Here is a 19,041-nt window from a genome sequence, read left to right on the forward strand (position 1 = left end):
CTGCTGTCTCCACCTGACTAGCACCGACCCCGCCAGCCTTAGCTACTTTCCCTCCCGTCTCCTTTTCTTTTCTTTTCTTTTTTTTTTTTGAGACAGAGTCTCTCTGTGTTAGCCTTGGCTGTCCTGGACTTGCTTTGTAGACCAGGCTGGCCTCGAACTCACAGCGATCCGCCTGCCTCTGCCTCCCGAGTGCTGGGATTAAAGGCGTGCGCCACCACGCCCGGCTCCGTCTCCTTTTCTCACCTCTAAAATGGAAAGAACCAGCTCCATGAACGGCTGAGAGAATCAGCGAATTTCTAGGCCCACATACGCCAGCATCGCCCTCCTCTTTTCTCCCCCCATAACACTTCAGCTTAGCCTCTCTCTGTCACCCCTGTCTGCTCACGTACCATCAGGTCTCCCAAGGAACGCTAGTGTCAAGAGGCGCAGGAGGAAAGCCCGGGGCACTCGGGTTCATACCTCACTCAGGACACTGTCCTTGTCCTGGCACACTGCCAGCAGATAGATGGCAGCTCTGCAGACCACTGGTGGGGGGCACTCACCCTGGTCCTGCAGAGACAAAAGGAAGCTCTGCACAGCCACAAACAACTCTGCCTCGGGGACAAACCTGTTGACCAAGGAGAGCCTGAGTGAGAAAGGCAGAGCTGCCGAGCCCATGGAGCCTCCTACCTTGCCCGGCCTCGTCCACCCTCAACTCAGCATCCCTTCCCCAGCGTGCCCACAGCCGGATAACACCACGCACAAACGGTGTGCTATGCAGACTCTCAAAGCATTGTCACGCACGTGCACTACAAATGCACTCGAGCGCACACACGGAGATGCACATGGATGCATGCGCACAGAGAAATCTCCATTACACAAGCCCCAGGGCTCGCCCCCAGCCCCCAGCCCTGAGGACTGACCTGTCGTCATGGGTGTGAGCCAGGTAGAAGAGGAGCAGAATGCAGAACTGCCTCTGGCGTGCAGCTGCCTCCACGTACTGGCGGTCTGACAGGAGGGCAAGGCTTTCTGGGGTCCTGCTGCTTATCTGGGGCAGCCCGTGCTGTAGGAACTCAGACACTGCAGACAGCTCTGGGAGGGAGCAGGTAGGGGAAGGCCACAAAGAGAACACAGGAGAGCAGGTAATGACACTGAGAACCGTTGCACACAGGCGCTACCCAGGGCACCACGGGTAGCACAGAGGGAACTGGAGGGTCCTCTTCCTTAAAGAGCTTCCAGCCTATCAGAAGAGGGTGAACTTGGGCTGGAGAGATGGCTCAGTGGGTAAGAGCACTGACTGGTCTTTCAGAGGTCCTGAGTTCAATTCCCAGCAACCACATGGTGGCTCACAACCATCTATAATGTGATATAATGTACACTGTATACATAATAAATAAATAATTTTTTAAAAAAGTGAACTTAACACGTGGAAGGACACAGACAGCATCTATTAATGAATTCATTCATTCATTCATTCATTCATTCATTTACTCACTCACTCACTCCTCTGATGTCTGTTCACTGAGTGACTACTCTAGATCAGACTGTGAAGCCTACCCGAGCCCCTGAAGGAAGAGACAGATAAGACAGGCCATCGCAGGACAAATGGTCACTGCCGCGTTCCAGTGTGGAGAGAGAAACTCCGGCCAGCTATGGTGGCCATCAGGAACCATAAGGCTGTGCGGATAATTCACAGCCTGACTGCAAGAGACACCCAGTGCTGCTTAAAGAACTTGAACACTGACGAATAGGTACTTCAGCAGGGTGTGATGGTGCCTGCAGTTCCTGCCGCATCCTGGCAACGTAGCCGGATGGCGTTCAGGAGGCTGAAGTAGAAGGGTAGATAGCTCAGGGACAGCCTGGGCTACATAGTGAGATCAAACAAAACAACAAAAGCCACTCGTGTCTGCTCCTGGGATCAGAGATCCTGGTTTTCTCATGGAACCTGTTTTACAAAGAGGATAGCAGAGGAACAGACAGGGAAAGAGCCTTAAGAGCCTTTCAACCTTTTTGGAAAATTTACCACAATTACCCTTATTTTCTACATTTCACCAAAGACCGCTGCTACCCAGACTGACATGAGAGGACCACAGCTGAAGACCAGAGGAACTAAGATGCTAAAAGTCCCCAGATGGATACCTCAGCAGTGAGCAGAGACAGTCGGAGGATGAGAGACAGGAAGCAGGTGCCCAACCTGAAGGCCAGCAGAAAGATCCGTCCCGCTAAGGCCGAGTCTTAAAGGCGTAGAGGGAATCCCCGAAACAGCATGGAAGCAGAGCCCAATCAGAAATCCTAACTCCAATTCAAGTCCATGCTCCCTAATGAATAGGACAAAGAGATGAGGACCCCGAGCGTCACACGCGCCTCCCCCATGATGCACTCAGGAGTAGAAAATAAGGCTGCGAGAATGGAGTCAGTCTACCGCTCTTCCCGGCACTTTGAGACCTGAGGAACGAGTGAGAGGGCTTCCTTTTGTCCTGACAACTGAGGCCAAGGTAAGAGGCCAAGCTGATGAGGCTGCCTACAGTCTCGGGCCACCATAGCACAGGCACTGTGGTCTTCTCTCTGCAAGTTTTAGCTGACGGGCAGACTGCTGAGAAACACTCGGCCAAAGCGGCCAGTGTAACGAAAGACCCAGGGCCCAAGTCATGATGGGAGTGACAGAAATGCTTGCCTGGACTCCTGTCTGTCTCAACATGGTATCTGAGAAAGAGGATGGATGAGACAGGGCAGTAGGGGGTGACACAGACTCTTCATCGTGGTAAAAGAAGAAACGTACTTAATACCAAGTCTAACCCGCTAGGATAAGATAATATTTGAGTGAGTACACTGAACATTGCCTGCCTTATATACGCCAACTGTGAAGTCTAGAATAAAGGCGTTTCACAGGAAATAGCACTGTGGTCATTGCTTCATCTACCTGTGCCTCCCGGTAGTAGGGGAGAACCCAGTGAGTACTCTCCAGAAGAGAAGACTTTTAGCACAAGGCCTGAACCCACTGCTCTTCCTGCCCGGGTTCTGCCTGGCTCTCCTTTGGTCCTCTAACTAGCACAGCCTCCTCTCTTCTGTCTTCTTCTATCCCTTTGCCTACTCCTATTTCTCTCACAGTCCTACCCATCCCAGGCATGGTACCTACGGTACAGTGCCCACCTTACTCACTGGAGGAGAAAGGGGCTTGGTCTCGCCAGTTCCTTCACCAACACCTGGAATACAGCCTGGCATACAGTGGATGTACAAAAACTATTTCAGGAATGAATGGGCAAAGAAATGGAACAGACTATTTGAGAGAGTGTGTGTTCTGGGCTGGATGTAGACCGGCAAAGCGTTAGTGTGGGGTGGTGCGGAGGAGACAACCGGGGAGAGGTTTTAGGCCTGATAAGCTCCAGGGCCCAAGGATGCCAAGAGTCTAACATCCCCGGAGCCTTGGCTCCATCGCTTTCTATACTATCATCCCATCTCCCAAAGAAACATTCTAGAACCCGCCAGTGCAGCTCAAGCAGAGGTCTTATCGCTTTGGCTTATAACACTGCCAACTGGCAAGGCATCCTGACTGAAACTGTCCTGGGACTCAGGAGTGGCCAGGTCACTTCATCCTACCTTCTTGGGAGGGTGGTTCTGTGTTCTCCAGAGCCATGAGGAGATTGAGGCACAGGTAGTAGAGGAAACTGGAACACACCTGGTTTAGGGATGAGTGACTTAAAGGGAGGAGGGAGAACAAAAGGGACAGCGTTACTACTTTGACTACTGCAGCATTAATCCCACCGCATGCTAAGACACCATTGCCTTGTACCAGAGCCCAGTGACAGTCTAACTGTGGCTGCAGGAGAGGAGACCCTAAGGTGGCTATGACAGTAAACAGTGGGGGAGGGGAAGTGGCCAGATGACTCAGTGGGTAAGGTCATTTGCTGATTGTGCAGAGGACCCAGGTTTGGTTCCCGTGATGGACAGCACACAACCACCTGTAACTACAGTTCCAACACCCTCTTCTGGGCACTGGACACATACAGGCAAATAGGCACACACAGATACATTAAAAAAAAGATTTTTTTTTTTTTGGTTTTTCGAGAGAGGGTTTCTCTGTGTAGCCTTGGCTGTCCTGGACTCGCATTGTAGACCAGGCTGGCCTCAAACTCACAGGGATCCACCTGCCTCTGCCTCCCGAGTGTTGGGACTAAAGGTATGTACCACCATTGCCCGGCAAGATAAAAATTTAAAAGCACATAAAAGTGAATCTGAAACCAGCCGTCACACTTATGATAGCCACTTAACCCATATGGGATCATTAAAATTTTCATCAAAAAAATATATTAAGGAAGTCTATCAAAACATAAAGACAAAAAAGAAGGAAAAAAAGGGGGGCTAAGGAGTAGGACGAATGCAAGGAGCTGCCAGGCATGGTGATACATATCTGTAATTCCAGCACTGGGAGGCTGAAGCAAGGAGGATTGCCACAAATGCAGCCTGGGGAGGAGCATTTGCAAAACAGAAAACATAAAAAAGGAGGAGGAAGAGGAAATTGAATCACAGTTTTTATTTTGAGCCGAGCTAGATTCCTGTACATTCTTCCTGCAGTTGGTGTTCTATTCAAAACTATGGAAGGAGAGGCACCCATGACACTGGCCACTGTGCAAGGTCGGGACAGTGGCAGATCAAAGATGGGACCGGGCAGAAGGGTGATCTATAGAACTAGCAAGACTAGACACTGGGACAGTGACGGCCACTCTGAACAAAACTTGATCCTTTGAAATCGCTGGGCTGGTGACATGCCAAGTTGATAAATATTGTGTGTCCTCTCACCTCTGAGGACCTCAGTGTGTCCATTTAAATAAGATTACAAAAATAATCTCCAAGAACCTGTGATGTTTAGCTTTCATTGTTAACTTGACGCAGCCTAGACTTTCCTAGGATACTGGCTTGGCCTTGGGGCATATCTTCGAAGGTTGTGTTAATTAAGTTAAATGATGTAAGGAGACTCAGCCCACTGTGGGTGGCACCGTCCCTAGGCAGGGGGCTCTGAACTGCGTAAGAAAAAAGAAAGCAGCCGGGCATGGTAGCACAAGCCTTTAATCTCAGCAGAGGTAAGTGGATCTCTGTGAGTTCGAGGCCAACCCTGTCTACAAAGCGAGTCTAGGACAGCACAGGCTGTTACACAAAGAAACCCTGTCTGGGGGGGAAAAAAAAGAAAGAAAGAAACTGGGTGATGGTGGTACACACCTGTAATCCCAGCTCTCGGGGAGGTGGAGGCAGGCAGATCTCTGTGAATTTGAGGCCACCCTGGTTTACAAAGCTAGTCCAGGACAGCCAGGGCTACACAGAGAAACCCTGATTCAAAAAAGAATAGAAAAGAGGGGGGAAAAAAAACCACCCAAAAAAGTAAGCACACACACATTCGGTTTTCTCTTCTCTTGGCAGTGGGTTCCACGTGACTAGCCGTTTGAAGGCCCTGCTTTAACTTCCCTACTGTAACCTGAAACAAGCCCTTTTCTCCCCTAAATTGTTTTTGTCAGGGCCACAGCCCTGTGCCACAGCACAGAAACTAGGCCAGGGCACTCCCAGCTTTGAGGTGACTGCTTCCCGCTTACACACGGCCTTCCCACGGCAGGTGAAACTGAACTCACCGGAGCTCCCCGAGCTCACGTGTCAGGTGCTGGGCCATGCTGACAATTTCCAACACACCAGGGTCCCACAACTAAAACACCAACCAGATACTCCAGCTTGCCACGTCAAAACTGTCCCTGGCCCCTTGCTGTTCAGTTCTGCCAGGGACCACACATACCTCTGGCCACTGCAGAACCTGGCCTTCAGCTCCAGGGTCAGTCGTATGAATGACGAGTCAGCTAGAAGTGGGAAGAAAGCAGAGCCACTTAGACCAGGCTTGCCATAGAAACTTCCAGATGCTGGTGTCAGCTGGTTTCACAGTCACGGAGCCTGGGTCACTAGTGTCTGGGAGACTCTGACTATCTGTACCTCCCAGGCTGGGAATAAGTACATCTAACAAATGCTTGCCTCAGGGCGAGAGCTGGATGGCCAATTATCTCCTTCCTCTTTCAATTAATTCTATTATTGCCTGGTACATTCTACAGGCGTACGCACACGCACAAACACACACCTCAAAAATAAAAATAATTTTCCTTTCTTTAAAAACATTTTTTTGGGGCTAGAGAGACGGCTCAGAGGTTAAAAGCAGCTTCTACTGGCTGCTCTTCCAAAGGTCCTGAGTTCGGTTCCCAGCAACCACATGGTGGCTCACAACCTTCCATAATGAGATCTGATGCCCTCTTCTGGCCTGCAGGAAGACTGCTGTATACATAATAAATAAATAAATATTTTTTAAAAAACCACACATTTTGTTGAGACAGGGTTTCTCTGTGTGGCCTTGGCTGTCCTGGACTCATTCTGTAGACCAGGCTGGCCTCGAACTCACAAAGATCCACCTGCCTCTGCCTCCTCAGAATTGGAGATCACAAGCATGCACCATCACACCCGGCAATAACTCTTAAAAAAGAAAGAAAGCTCTAATATATATTTACCATATCTGAAACATAGCATTCCACTTATAGTGCAGCCTTGGGGCAAGCTGCTTCACCTCTCTGACATTCAGTTTATGCATCGCTCTAGTGAGAGTTATAAGTAATTCCTATAAGTCGTCAAGCAATCAATATATGCAAAGCATATGATGGTGTCTCACACAATAAGAACTTAATTACTAAGTTTATTGAGGATTGGAGAAGTGTTTAAAAAAAAAAAAGGCCAGGTGCAGTGGCACACGCCTGTAATCCCAGCACTCTGGGAGGCAGAGGCAGAGGCAGGCGGATCTCCGTGCGTTTGAAGCCAGCCTGTTCTACAAAACGAGTCTAGGACAGCCAAGGCTACACAGAGAAACCCTGTCAAAAAACAATCAGAAGCTAGACGGCCAGTGCCATGGCTCAGAGTAAAAGGCACTTGTTCCCAAGCCTGACCGCCTGTTCATCCTCAGGACCCACACAGTGAAAGCAGAGATGATTTATGCAAGTTGTCCTGTGACACATACACATACACACATAGTCCCTAAATAAATAAACAAGCAAACAAATAGGAAGGGACCTCAGGGGACCACTGAACAGTAGCTTCACACAGTATGCCTGCTCCCTTAGAAGGCACTTGGAAGAGTGCTAAGTTTTCTTCAGTTTTCACAAGGACTAATACCCTGGCATTGGGTGCTCAGAAGTCACAAATCCGAGGGCTGGAGAGATGACTCAGCAGCTAAGAGCATACACTGTTCTTGCAGAGACTCTGTTGTAGGATATGCGACCACACTGTGAACCCCAAGATTGTGCGGTTTCCTGGAAAAACCTGTTTCTAGTTGTGGTGTGGCTCAGACCTAGCACACACCTTTAATCCCAGAGATTTCTCCTTGAGTTAAATAAAATCAGCTGTAGGTCAAGAGGCGGAAGAAGCAACTAGTTGACAGGGAGTGAACATAGGGGAAAAAAAAAACAGAGAGAGTAAGAGAAAGTCAGAAGGACGGATAGAGAAGGGCACAGGAAGTAGAAGGGAGGAACACTGAGTTTGAGATTTTTTTTTTGAGATGGCTTAGGGAAGGTTTCCTTTTCCTTTCGGGATGTCAGCTGAGGAGGAAGATCAGCTGGCTGCTTGCTCTGCCTCTCTGAGCTAACAGACTTTCCCCCCCAGCATCTGGCTCCCAAATCTTCATTGGTAAAAATCGAACAATTGAGATTTTGTTTAAAATAACAAAACTCAGGTTCAGTTCCCAACACCCATGTCAGGTGACACATAACTGCTCCTAACTCCAGCCCCAGGGGATCTGACTGCTTCTTCTGGCCTTTGCAAGCACCTGCACTTACACTCACACAACCCCACAGACCCACATCCACACACATCTGTGAGGTTTACTTTTTTATGATCTTTAAAATATTTTAATAATTTGTATTACATGCAACTCAAATCTTGACAAAACAAAAACAGAGACCCTAAATATCATTTGCAGTCCCAGGGATATGGTATATCAAAGGATTGGGGGTGGGGTCAGATGTATAGTGGCTCACAAATTTAATCCTGGTAGCTGGGCGTGGTGGCGCACGCCTTTAATCCCAGCACTTGGGAGGCAGAGGCAGGCAGATCGCTGTGAGTTCAAGGCTAGCCTGGTCTATATGAGGGAGTTCCAGGACAGTCAGGGCTACTTAGTAAAAACCTGTCTCGAAAAAAGAAAGAAAAAAAGAAATGAACAGGGAAAGAATTGTGCTGCAAGCACTTAACTGGAATCTCCTGGACTTCTAGACAACACTTGAAAGTATCAATAGGTTAGAAGCCGGGCATGGTGGCGCACGCCTTTAATCCCAGCACTCGGGAGGCAGAGGCAGGCGGATCGCTGTGAGTTCGAGGCCAGCCTGGTCTACAAAGTGAGTCCAGGACAGCCAAGGCTACACAGAGAAACTCTGTCTCGGAAAAAAAAAAAAACAAAAAACAAAAAACAAAAAGAAAAACAAAATAGGTTAGAAAACTGACTTTAGCTGCTGTGATTGCCCCTGGTTTTCCTACCACTCGACAGTGGGCAGGGAACAGGACAGACAGTGGAACAGACATTTCCTTGAGCAGCTGCTCGCCTCCCCGCGGACAGCCACCGTGACCCGCCACCTACCCAGCTTCTTGGAGAACTTCACCTTCATGTGGGGCACGATGACAAAGAGGCTGTGCAGAATCGAGAGGAAAACTTCCATCAGGTTTGGGTGCGTGGCTTCCTCCGAGTACCTCTGAAAGTCCCAGAAGCAAGGATATGAAGGACTGAGTCTCCAAAGAAGCAAAGGGCATCTTGAAAACGGGCCCTCAACTCTACCAAGTGTGGGTCTAGAGAGACCCACTTTTTAAATTCATGTGATCCTGAGACACATGGGATACACTGACCTAGCACCTCAGGATTAAGGCCAAAGGAGTCTGTGTTGCATCTAGCTCGTGCTCAGCATCTGGCTGGCATGCCTTTAGACGCCACCCTCTCCTCTCTCTGAGGCTTAGTTCCTATGTGTGGACAGCTGGGACCTTGGAGGCCTTGGCCATGCCAATTCTTTAGTTTTCTTTTTCTTTCTTTTCTTTTCTTTCTTTCTTTCTTTTTTTTTTTTTTTTTTTTTTTTTTTTTTTTTTTTTTTTTAGTTTTTCAAGACAAAGTCTCTCTGTGCAGCATTGACTGTCCTGGACTCACTTTATAGACCAGACAGGCCTCGAACTCACAGATTAAAGGCGTGTGCCACCACCACCTGTGATGTTCTTTCCTTCTTTCTTTTTCTTTTTTGTTTTTTGTTGTCTTTGGGTTTTTTGTTTTGTTTTGTTTCATTTTGTTTTTGTTTTTGCCTTCTAACAGTAGAAAAAGACATTTAAAAATTAAGGAGTATAGTTTAATAACAGACTCTTGCTTAATATGTGTAAAGTCTGGGGCACGGGGGAGACAGAAGGGGACACTCCTGTACCCATCTCCCAGGGCCATAGGGAGGATCAAATTACATAGTGACCACGTCACAAACATGCATAACTTGCATATTAGTTGGTTATTACTGGTTTCAACTTTTTCTTCAGATGAGTCTATTAGCTTTATAATGCTTCCAATATATTAGCTTTATTTTTATAACCAGAGTAAAGGAGTCTGCAAGAATAGTATTACTAATGCCCTAAGGGCCACTTGAGGAGTCCCTAAGGTTCGTGCTGCCTGGAGAGGGGGACCTACCATCATCATAGGGATACACTGGGAGTCACAGGCACAGAGAAGAAATTCTGAGAAGGCCTCCAAGGTGTCTTCCTTCTCTGCGCTGGGCGCTGTGAAGGGATTCTCCTGGGCGGAAGGCTCACCTTGGAACTCCACAGCCAACCTGAAAAGACAGTGTGTGTGCTTCCTGCCGTAACCCAAATGCACCATAAGAAAGGATAAGCCTGAAGGCTGAGCTCCCAATTCAGGAAAGGACTTCCACCCTCAGGTGGGGCGCCCTCTGACAGGGGCAATTGTTAGAGTCCTCAATGAGCTGGGCGGTGGTGGCGCACGCCCTTAATCCCAGCAGAAAGGCTGAGGCAGGTGGATCTCAGAGTTCAAGGCCAGCCTGGTCCACAGAGCGAGTTCCAGGACAGCCAGGGCTACACAGCCCTCAAAGTCTCTGCTGCCCCATCACACATGACTCTTCTGCACCCCATGTGTATCTCCCCCCCCCCACACTCCTCAGCATCTATTGCTATCTGCTACTGCACATCTCTTTGTCTTTCCCAATGCTGCTCTCTCTGCCTGTAACACCTTCCTTGGATTCTACATAACTTAAAGAATTCACGAGTGTCCCTTCCCTCAGGGACTGTCAGCCCCTTATGGGCAGGTCTGTCACACAGCAGATATGACAAACTTCTGTTTACGTGCCGGGCATGTTTGCGCAAGTCTGTAATCCTAACACTCAGGGAGGCAGAGGCAGGTGGATCTCTGTGAGTTCGAGGCCAGCCTGGTCTACAAAACAAGTCCAGGACAGTCAAGGCTACACACAGTAACCATGTCTCCAAACAAACAAACAAAAATAAACAACAACAAAAATCCACATCTGTTTATATGAACTGTGTTCAGAGAAGAATGACATTAGGCTAGTCTTGGGGAGGAAGAGAAATGAGCAAGACATAACTTCATGGAGGCTGAGGAAGTGGCTCAATGGTTAAGAGCATTGGCGGCTGCTCTTCAAGAGGACCCAGGTTCAATTCCCAGCACCCACACGGTGATATCAACCTTCTACAACTACAGCTCCAGAGAAACTGGTGCATCTCTTAGCTTCCATGGTCAATTGCGTGCACATGGTGCACATACAAACATTCAAGAAAAACACGCACACACGTAAAGTAAAAACAAACAGATGTTAAAAGATGTTTTAACCTCATGGTACAATGGCAAACGCCATTACCAGGATGTTTTGTGGGATTCTAGAACCGTCCTATCCCTAGCTATGCATTCTCAAACTTCCTCCACATACCCCAACCCCAGACAAAGTCCTTTCACAGTTCTGGAGAGCAACAGAAGCCAAGTGCGGCAACCTCAGCTCTGGCCTCAGGCTGCAAAGGGCCCCTTACCTGCAGGCGTTTCTAAACCCCTCCAGAGTGCTCAGGAGGAACTTCCCCTTCCGAAGAGTGGCCTTCTCTGAGTCTCTGCTGCAAGCGTGGCCCTGGGGTGAGGAGGAAAGGAGAGCTCATGAGTCAGTCACTCGCCCACTCCATGTGCCAACCTCTTCCACTCTCACTGCAGTCTGCTGTTCGAATACACCTAACTTTCCAAGGGACCATGGGCATATCTCCACAAATCTGAGTAGCTTATTTAAAACATAGCAGAGGGGACAACTTTAGCCCATGCCCCTAAGGACCTCAAGAGTGGCTCTTGGTCCATTATGTACAGAAAGCTGTCACAGGCTGGAGAACGACAGCCTAAGTAGCTGTGATGTGCATGTTGCTGCTCCATAGCACAAGGCAATTCTCACCCCAGCAAGTATGAGAAACATACTCCTGAAAAACACAGCACCCACCCCAAGAGTGCCTTTCCTGATATCTTACGTCTATGAGCCATTAAAAGTCAATAGTTATAACACAGTGCACATCAGTCAGATTCTTTATAAGACCCTCAGGCATCCAGTCATCAATAACAACGTTGTGAGAATGTTTACCACACCTGCAATGTGAGGCTGGCCATGTGGCTTAGTGGGAACACTTGCCTTTTACCCATGAAGCCCTGGATTTGATTCCCAGCAGCATAAAAGCAAAGAAACAAAAACAGAAGAAAAATGTAACTAGCCACACTAGTTATTTTGAGATGTGTTATGCAGCCAAGGTCGGCTTCAAACTCTTCAATCCTCCTACCTCAGCCTCCTGACTACAAGGGATTGTGGGTCTAAACCTTGCTGGCAAATAAATAAATAAATAAACCTTGCTGGCTAAGGTCCTTAGAAAATTTGGTCTTTAGAGAAAATCATTTAACCCCTGTGGCTTCAGTTTCTTGATCCACGAAAATGGAGAAAGTTCCTCTTAAGCCTGTAAATTGGCACAGAAGATAAGGTGACATACAAATTGCTCTTCTAAGAACAAATTGGAGAGCTGGAGATATAGCCCAGTGGTAAAGTGCTTGCCTACCGTATACAAGGTCCCAGATTCAGTCCCCAGTATTAGAAAATAAACAAACAGCCAGGCATGGTGGCACACGCCTTTAATCCCAGTACTGGGGGGCAGAGTAGGTGGATCTCTGTGAGTTCAAGGCCAGCCTGCTCTATGAATTAAGTCCAGGACAGCCAAGTCTACACAGAGAAACCCTATCTCGGAAAAAAAAAAAGGAAAACCAAATTAATAAATTAAGATAGACATGGTGATGCATGCTTACAATCCCAGGACAGAGAGAAAAAGACAGACAGACAGACAGACAGACAAGACAGACAGACATTAGAGCAGGGGCTCCAGAAGCAGCGTGCTTGCAAGTCACTGACCAGGGACCTCCTGTTCAGAGGGGTCTGGGAAAACTCCATACATCGATCCAGCATAGCTTCAAGCAAGGCCCGCAGCGCCCCGTATTGCACAGGCAGAGAGCTCTGATGGTCCTTCCTGCACCCACAGAGACAAGCAGCAGCTCAGAGAGGTAAGCCGGCCCCAGGAAGATGCACAGCCTTCTGCGCATGCTCACCCCCTGTTCTCACCAGTCGTCTGCAGAAGGAAGCTGAACAGCAGAGAATATCGCAGAGGGATTCTGGGGGTCGCATCAGGCAAGGGGGAAGGCCAGGAGGATAAAGGGAAAAAGGTTTCCCTCCCGACACACCCCCTGTTATCCGAGCTGTTCACAGAAGGTGGCACCCATGATTAGGGTGGGTCTGAACCGTTCTTCAGCGGAAGCCTCCTATTCAGGAGAGTCTAATTTCTGACACGCTGACATTAAACCAACCATAATGCTTAAAATATTATGAGATTTTTAAAAATTCAATCATGACGTTCTCGAAGCGGAGCTTTGTAGATGGCAATGTCTTGTCACAATGTTAAAAGGCTGGACTTAAAAATAAAATAAAAATTAAAAAAAAAAAGGCTGGACTTACCTGCAGTTCTAAAGCATCTTCGGAAGAACCCTTCCTTGTCTTAGCTTATTGGTGGGTGCTGGCAATTTTTGGCATTCCTTGGCACTGCTCAATTTTCTGCTCATCTTTACAATGGCACCTTTCCCCTCCTTCTTCCATCTGAGTCACTACATGACCAAATCGCCACCCCCCCCTTTTTAAAGTTTTATTTATTTTTATACATACATTTGTTTTGGTTGCGTGTATGTATGTGCACATGTGGTACCTGGTAACCTTAGGGGCCGGAAGAAGACATCAGATCCCCAGAAAATGCAGTTACAGACAGTTGCGAGCTGCCACGTGGGCACCGGGAACGGAACCTGGGTCCTCTAGAAAAGCAGCCAATGCTCTTAACCCCTGAGCCATCTTTCCAGCCCCACCCCCACCCCCCCTGTCCTCCACCCCAGCCTTTTTGAAACAGGGTCTCACTCCGTAGTTTGGGCTGACTTAGAACTCACTATGTAGCCCAGGCTAGCCCAAAACTCTCAGAAATTCTCTTGTCTCCATCTCCCAAGTGCTGAGACCACAGGCATTGCACCATCCTATCTGAATGGTTTTTGTTTGTTTGCTTTGTTTTGAAACAGCGTCTCAAGCAGCCAGGGATGATCTCAAACCCTCCCTATGTGGCTGAAGATGGTCTTGAACTCCTGATCCTCCTGTCTCCAATGCCCGAGTGCTAGGATTACAGGTAAGTGCCGCCATTCCGGCCCATAATGTAGACAGAAGTCATTGAGTTTGCCCACCCCTGCTGTACCACTTGGAGATGTCCACAAAAGCTCTATGTCCTAAGACATGCTCACAGGTCGTACGCGGACATGAACATCGGGAGGATTCTATTAAACTCAGTACAGTAACCAGGGAACCTGGGCCCTTTTTGGACACTGAAGGGTCTATCTGGCCTTCTAGAAAGTTCTCAGTCTATGCACATAGTTTAGGCTCAGCTTCTCCTGTCCTTTATTTCTGGAAACCTTTCTTCTTCTTTGCTTGTTTTTTTGACACAGGGTATGTTGCGCAGACGGTTTCTTTAAAAATTATTGATTATTGTGTGTAATTTATGCATGAGTATATCAGCATGCATGTGTGGGGTCAGAGGGCAGCATTTAGGGGAGAGCCTCTCCTTCTGACAGGGGTTTCTGGGCACTGGGCTCAGGCCATCGGCTAATGCAGCGAGTGTTCTCACCCGCTGAGCCATCCTGACAGCCCGTGCTTTTGGGTTTTTGCTGACCTCAAGCAGCCCACCTGCCTCAGTCTCCCAAGTGGCTGGGATTACAGGGTTCACCACCCTGTCCGTCTTGGACCTCTAACCTTCCTCTCTACAGTGCTGCCCCTTGCTGTAGCCTGCTAACTGAACCCGCTGCTGCACCCTTGGGAGTCCCATGCTTTCCCGCCTACACTTCCCCGTCTTCCCACAACTTGCCTTCCCTGGTCCCCCTTGGCACAGCTCCAACGCTACCACCTGCTTGAAAGCTGCTTCCTGCGGCCTCTCTCAGCACAGACTGCCTGTGCGAGACCTCTCTGCCTTTGCCGGGGAACCCACCTGCCTCACTTTCACTCTGCCTATGCCTCTGGCACCGTGAGGGCTGCCTTGCTCATCCCACCCACCCTGGGATTCATGGCTCCAGATTTAGAGATTCAAATCCAGGAGCCACAAAAGGAAAGGGAGATAGACCCAAGTTATTGTAATGTAAATTTTTTTTTTTCCTTTTCTGTTTCAATTTTTAGAACCACCCTGGAGGCGAGTCACAAAGACTCGAAACGTAAGGAAGGGAGAAACTATAAATGTTAACAACCTTTACAATGTAGAAACGAAGCTCCGGCCCAACTGACCTTGAAAAGTATTAGACAGGGCCTGAAGGGGGAACAAGGGGACTGTTGAGAGGATGAGAATCAAGAAATATCGATTCAAAAACCAAAATTAGCTGAGCGAGGTGGCACAGGCTTGTGTAAGTCAGAAGGCTGAGGCAGGATGCTAAGGAATTCAAGGTCATCATCTTCTACACAGCAACTTTGAGGCCAGCCTGGACTACACCAGACCTTGCCTCAAAAAAAAACAAACAGGCCGGGCATGGTGGCACACGCCTTTAATCCCTGCACTTGGGAGGCAGAGGCAGACAGATCACTGTGAGTTTGAGGCCAGCCTGGTTTACACAGCGAGTCCAGGACAGGCAAGGCTATACAGAGAAACTCTGTCTCAAAAAAAAAAAAAGAAAGAAAGAAAAAGAAAAAAAAGAAAAGAAAAAGAAAAAGAAAAAGAAAAGGAAAGGAAACAAACAGAAGCCACACATTAATCCCAGCAATTTAATCCTACCACGCAGAAGGCAGAAGCAAGAGGATCTCTGTGAGTTCAAAGCCAGCCTGGTCTACATTGTGAGTTCCAGAATAGGCAGGGCTATATTTAAACAAACAAACCTGTCTTTAAAAAAAAAAAAAAAAAGAAAGGAAGAAAAAGAAATCAGGTGTGGAGTTCATGCCACTTAGAAAGCAGAGACAGGAAAATCATTGCTTGAGGCCAACCTGGGCTACACAGTTAGTTCTATGCTGGCCTGGGCTAAACTATGAAACAGGGTCTCAGCAATGATAAAGACAGTGATGATGACAATGACACAAGAGAGCAACCCTGAGGACTCCCAGGGATCCACAGACCCACAGGTACATTCAGGGTACATTAGCCCGCCGCTGCCTCTCACCTCAGAAAAGCTGAAATGGCTCTCAGTGCTTCGGCGGCCACATCTAACACAGGACTGCTCACCGCCTCCTGAAGGGTGCGGCTGGCATCTCTGCACATGGCTGAGCTTGCAAACAGCCTGATCTCTTCTGGCTGCCTATAAAATGGTAGACGAGAAACAAGTGGTTGGCTCGTCTCTGGCCCCTCCAGGAATAAATGCTCAGCTCCCCTTTACCGGTCACACCCCACTTCTTTGCTCACCGAGTCAGAATTTCAGCGAAGAGCAGCAGGCCCTGCTTGTGCAGTTCCGTGTTGGTCATCTGCATGCCTCCCTGTAGGCTCCTGACCACTGCCTCGATCCCTACGTCAGGGTAACATAGCACAGAACAGGGTTCAGTGCTCTGGGCTTCTTCCATTAACCACCCAGGAGAGGTGACACACTCTAAACAGCTCCTATAGGACCTATAGCTACAGGGCCCTTGTGAAATGACTCTAGCAAGGCTGAACTATTATCGCTCAGGGACAGCGTGCTTGTCTGGGTGCCAAAGCCGTGGGTTCAACCACCGGCAGCAGAAGTGGGCGGGACCCAGCTGTGAGATTTTCAAGGTCAGGTGCTCATCTCTTTCTTTCTGTTTCCCCTGCATCCAGCACAGACTCAAGATTTAGTGACTACTTACTGAGTAAGGCACATCCTCCCCACTTAGCACACTCCTTTCCTCCTTGAAGAACTAGGTCCAGCCTCTGCTACCACAGAAAGCCCTCCCACTCCATCCAGGAAGAGCTGCGTGACCCTCCCCTGGCTCCCTTTGCTTCTGTTTAGGAGATCTTGAATGAACTTGTATTAAAATTGCCTGTTCACATCTCTCTCCTTTCCTTTTTTTCTTTCTTTCTTTCTTTCTTTTTTTTTTCTCTCTTGTTTTTTGTGTTTTGTTTTGTTTTCAAGACAGGGTTTCTCTGTGTAGCCTTGGCTGTCCTGGACTCACTTTGTAGACCATGCTGGCCTCGAACCCACAGAGAGCCGCTGGCCTCTGCCTCCCCGAGCACTGGGATTACAGGCGTGAGCCACCACCACCCAACTCTCTCTTCCCTTTCTTGGGAACAGAGACCATGTTATATATATTTCTAAACTTCCTGGCCCCAGTCTGGTACCCAACACAGACAAGAAACAGAATCCAAAATTTAGATGGGCAATGGTGGCACACGCCTTTAATCCCAGCTGAGGCAGGTGGATCTCTATGTTTGAGGCCAGCCTGGGCTACAAAGTGAGTCCAGGATAGCCAGGGCTACAGCCAGGAGATACCTGTCTCAAAAAACAAAACTAGCTGGGCAGGGGTGGCGCACGCCTTTAATTCCAGCACTCGGGAGGCAGAGGCAGGCGTTGACTATTCCCGGTCTAAAATCCTGGATATGGTTTTGTGACTCCCAACCAAAGATCATTAGTACGGAAGGGCAAAGAACAGTTTCAAGACACTGCAGATGAACTAGAAAATCTTGAGACTAACCAGATGGACAGATGTCGGGGCTTACAAAGGACTGACTCCACAGCTGAGTCTAACTGTTTGACATCACTTGACGTAAAGCTGAAATTCAGGTAGTGGCTAATGAGAATGCCCCTCCCTCGATAAGGAGTCTCAACAGAACCGCCTACGCCTCAGTGTTTACACCCCCTGACATAGACGCCAGCCCCTCCACCACTTCTGCGGCTGCTCCCCAACCTTAAACTGCTGCCCGTGAACCTCGAGTCAGCACAGGCCCATGTTACCAACCATACACAGTGTGACACTTGGAGAAGAAGAGTGGTTCTTCTGCCAGGAGGATCAGGCAGTTGTAGCAGGACCAGACAAGCATTTCGCTGGAAGATGAAAGATGCTCGAAGAGGAACTCTGGCCAGGGAGAGGAGAAAAGGTAAGTGGCAGCTGGAGGTCATGGTCCCTAAGCTGACCTGAGGGCTGTGAGCTCTATCTGTTCACACACCCTTCCCTACCAGAAACTGACAATTCGCAGATACGCCTTTAAGGTGTCCTTGCGGGCTATGAGGCTGCTTTGTTTTGGTTGGTTGGTTTTGATTTTTCGAGACAGGGTTTCTCTGTGTATCCTTGGCTGTCCTAGACTCACTTTGTAGACCAGGCTGGCCTCAAATTCACAGCAATCCACCTGCCTCTGCATCCCAAGTGCTGGCATTAAAAGGCGTGCGCCACCATACCTGGCCTTGTTTTGTTTTGTTTTTTTTAAGAGACCAGAAGTAACAGTGAAGGCCATTTCTACTTTGCAGAGACTGAAACTTTGGGTTTTCAAACTCTCCAGACAGACAGACAGACAGACAGACAGACAGACAGATGTCAGCACAATTCAGAAGTAAAAAGCTCTGAGAATCCATTTCCCCCGCCTCACGTTGCCTCTCTGCGAATTGACTAGCCTTGTTGATTTAGAACATCATTTCCCTCCTCTGAGCCTTAATTCCCCTCAATAATCATTTACAACCCTCCAAACTGTGTACATACCACACTCTCCCACCTCCTCGAAAGGGTGCATGCATCCACACTGGTCTGGTGGGTACCATGTAATTGTCTCCATGCACATAAGTGTGTTTTCTTTTCTAGAAATAATCAATCTCCTAACTTTAAAATAACAACAGGCTGGCGACTCCGCTTGGTGACAGAGTGCTGGCCTCCCTGGCATGTGCAAGGCTCTGGGTCTCAAACCCTGACTCACAAAAATTAAAATAACAAGATGGGTGCCGCAATGTGTGACATCTGGAATAATCGCAAGGCTGCTTATTTCCCAGGGCCCCACAAGCCGTTAGACATAACGGTTGCCCTTCTTGGCTCAGGTCTTTCTGACACTCCCTGAAGGTCAAAGTAATGGCAAACGTCAGTAGCAAACTGCTAGAGTCTATCAGAGGTTAGCAAGCCTACTTTACATACACTTGGTCTCTCCTTTCAGCATGAGTTATCAAAGATAACTGACAAAGCTGCTGCTGCTGCGACCTCAGGGCTCTAGTCAGAATTCTGAAGCCCCCATAGAAGAAGGTTAGAGGGCTCCCATACCTGGGATGTCGGCGTGAATGAAGGCAACAGCGTACTTTGCAGGGGAGTGGACCAGCACTGCGGTGATGCAGTGGGAGCTGGCCACCTGCAGGATCTCATCTCTGGAGAGTAGAAGCTAGAGAGACGGAAAGAAGTGTCCCAGTCGCATCACTGAGAAGACCAAAGGAACCAGCCTACACATCTGCCGGCACAAGCCCAAATCATCACAGGCGGCAGACTTCGTAGCAGCGGACAGAGGAGATTTGTAGACTATAGAACAGGCTCT

General features: G+C 48.5%; 1 protein-coding gene across 2 annotated transcripts in view; it reads right to left on the bottom strand.

Moving 5' to 3' along the window:
• The window catches only part of MEI1 (meiotic double-stranded break formation protein 1), a 53,534-nt gene that overhangs the window by 21,042 nt on the left and 13,451 nt on the right, over window positions 1–19,041 (bottom strand). Inside the window, exons 8-19 of one of the 2 annotated variants that reach the window (XM_084748334.1) lie at window positions 18,777–18,891; window positions 17,496–17,612; window positions 15,991–16,090; window positions 15,752–15,886; window positions 12,450–12,564; window positions 11,056–11,147; window positions 9,692–9,833; window positions 8,618–8,729; window positions 5,756–5,816; window positions 3,577–3,674; window positions 903–1,071; window positions 460–607 (exon numbers count right to left, since the gene is read on the bottom strand). In XM_084748334.1, the coding sequence (XP_084604460.1) occupies window positions 460–607; window positions 903–1,071; window positions 3,577–3,674; window positions 5,756–5,816; window positions 8,618–8,729; window positions 9,692–9,833; window positions 11,056–11,147; window positions 12,450–12,564; window positions 15,752–15,886; window positions 15,991–16,090; window positions 17,496–17,612; window positions 18,777–18,891 (1,404 nt within the window). Of the gene's footprint in view, window positions 1–459; window positions 608–902; window positions 1,072–3,576; window positions 3,675–5,755; window positions 5,817–8,617; window positions 8,730–9,691; window positions 9,834–11,055; window positions 11,148–12,449; window positions 12,565–15,751; window positions 15,887–15,990; window positions 16,091–17,495; window positions 17,613–18,776; window positions 18,892–19,041 lie in introns of those variants that run through there. The other variant, XM_084748335.1, reaches the window with a different exon arrangement.

The sequence above is a fragment of the Acomys minous genome (assembly GCF_964271855.1).
Source record: "Acomys minous genome assembly, chromosome: 12".
Classification (NCBI taxonomy): domain Eukaryota; kingdom Metazoa; phylum Chordata; class Mammalia; order Rodentia; family Muridae; genus Acomys; species Acomys minous.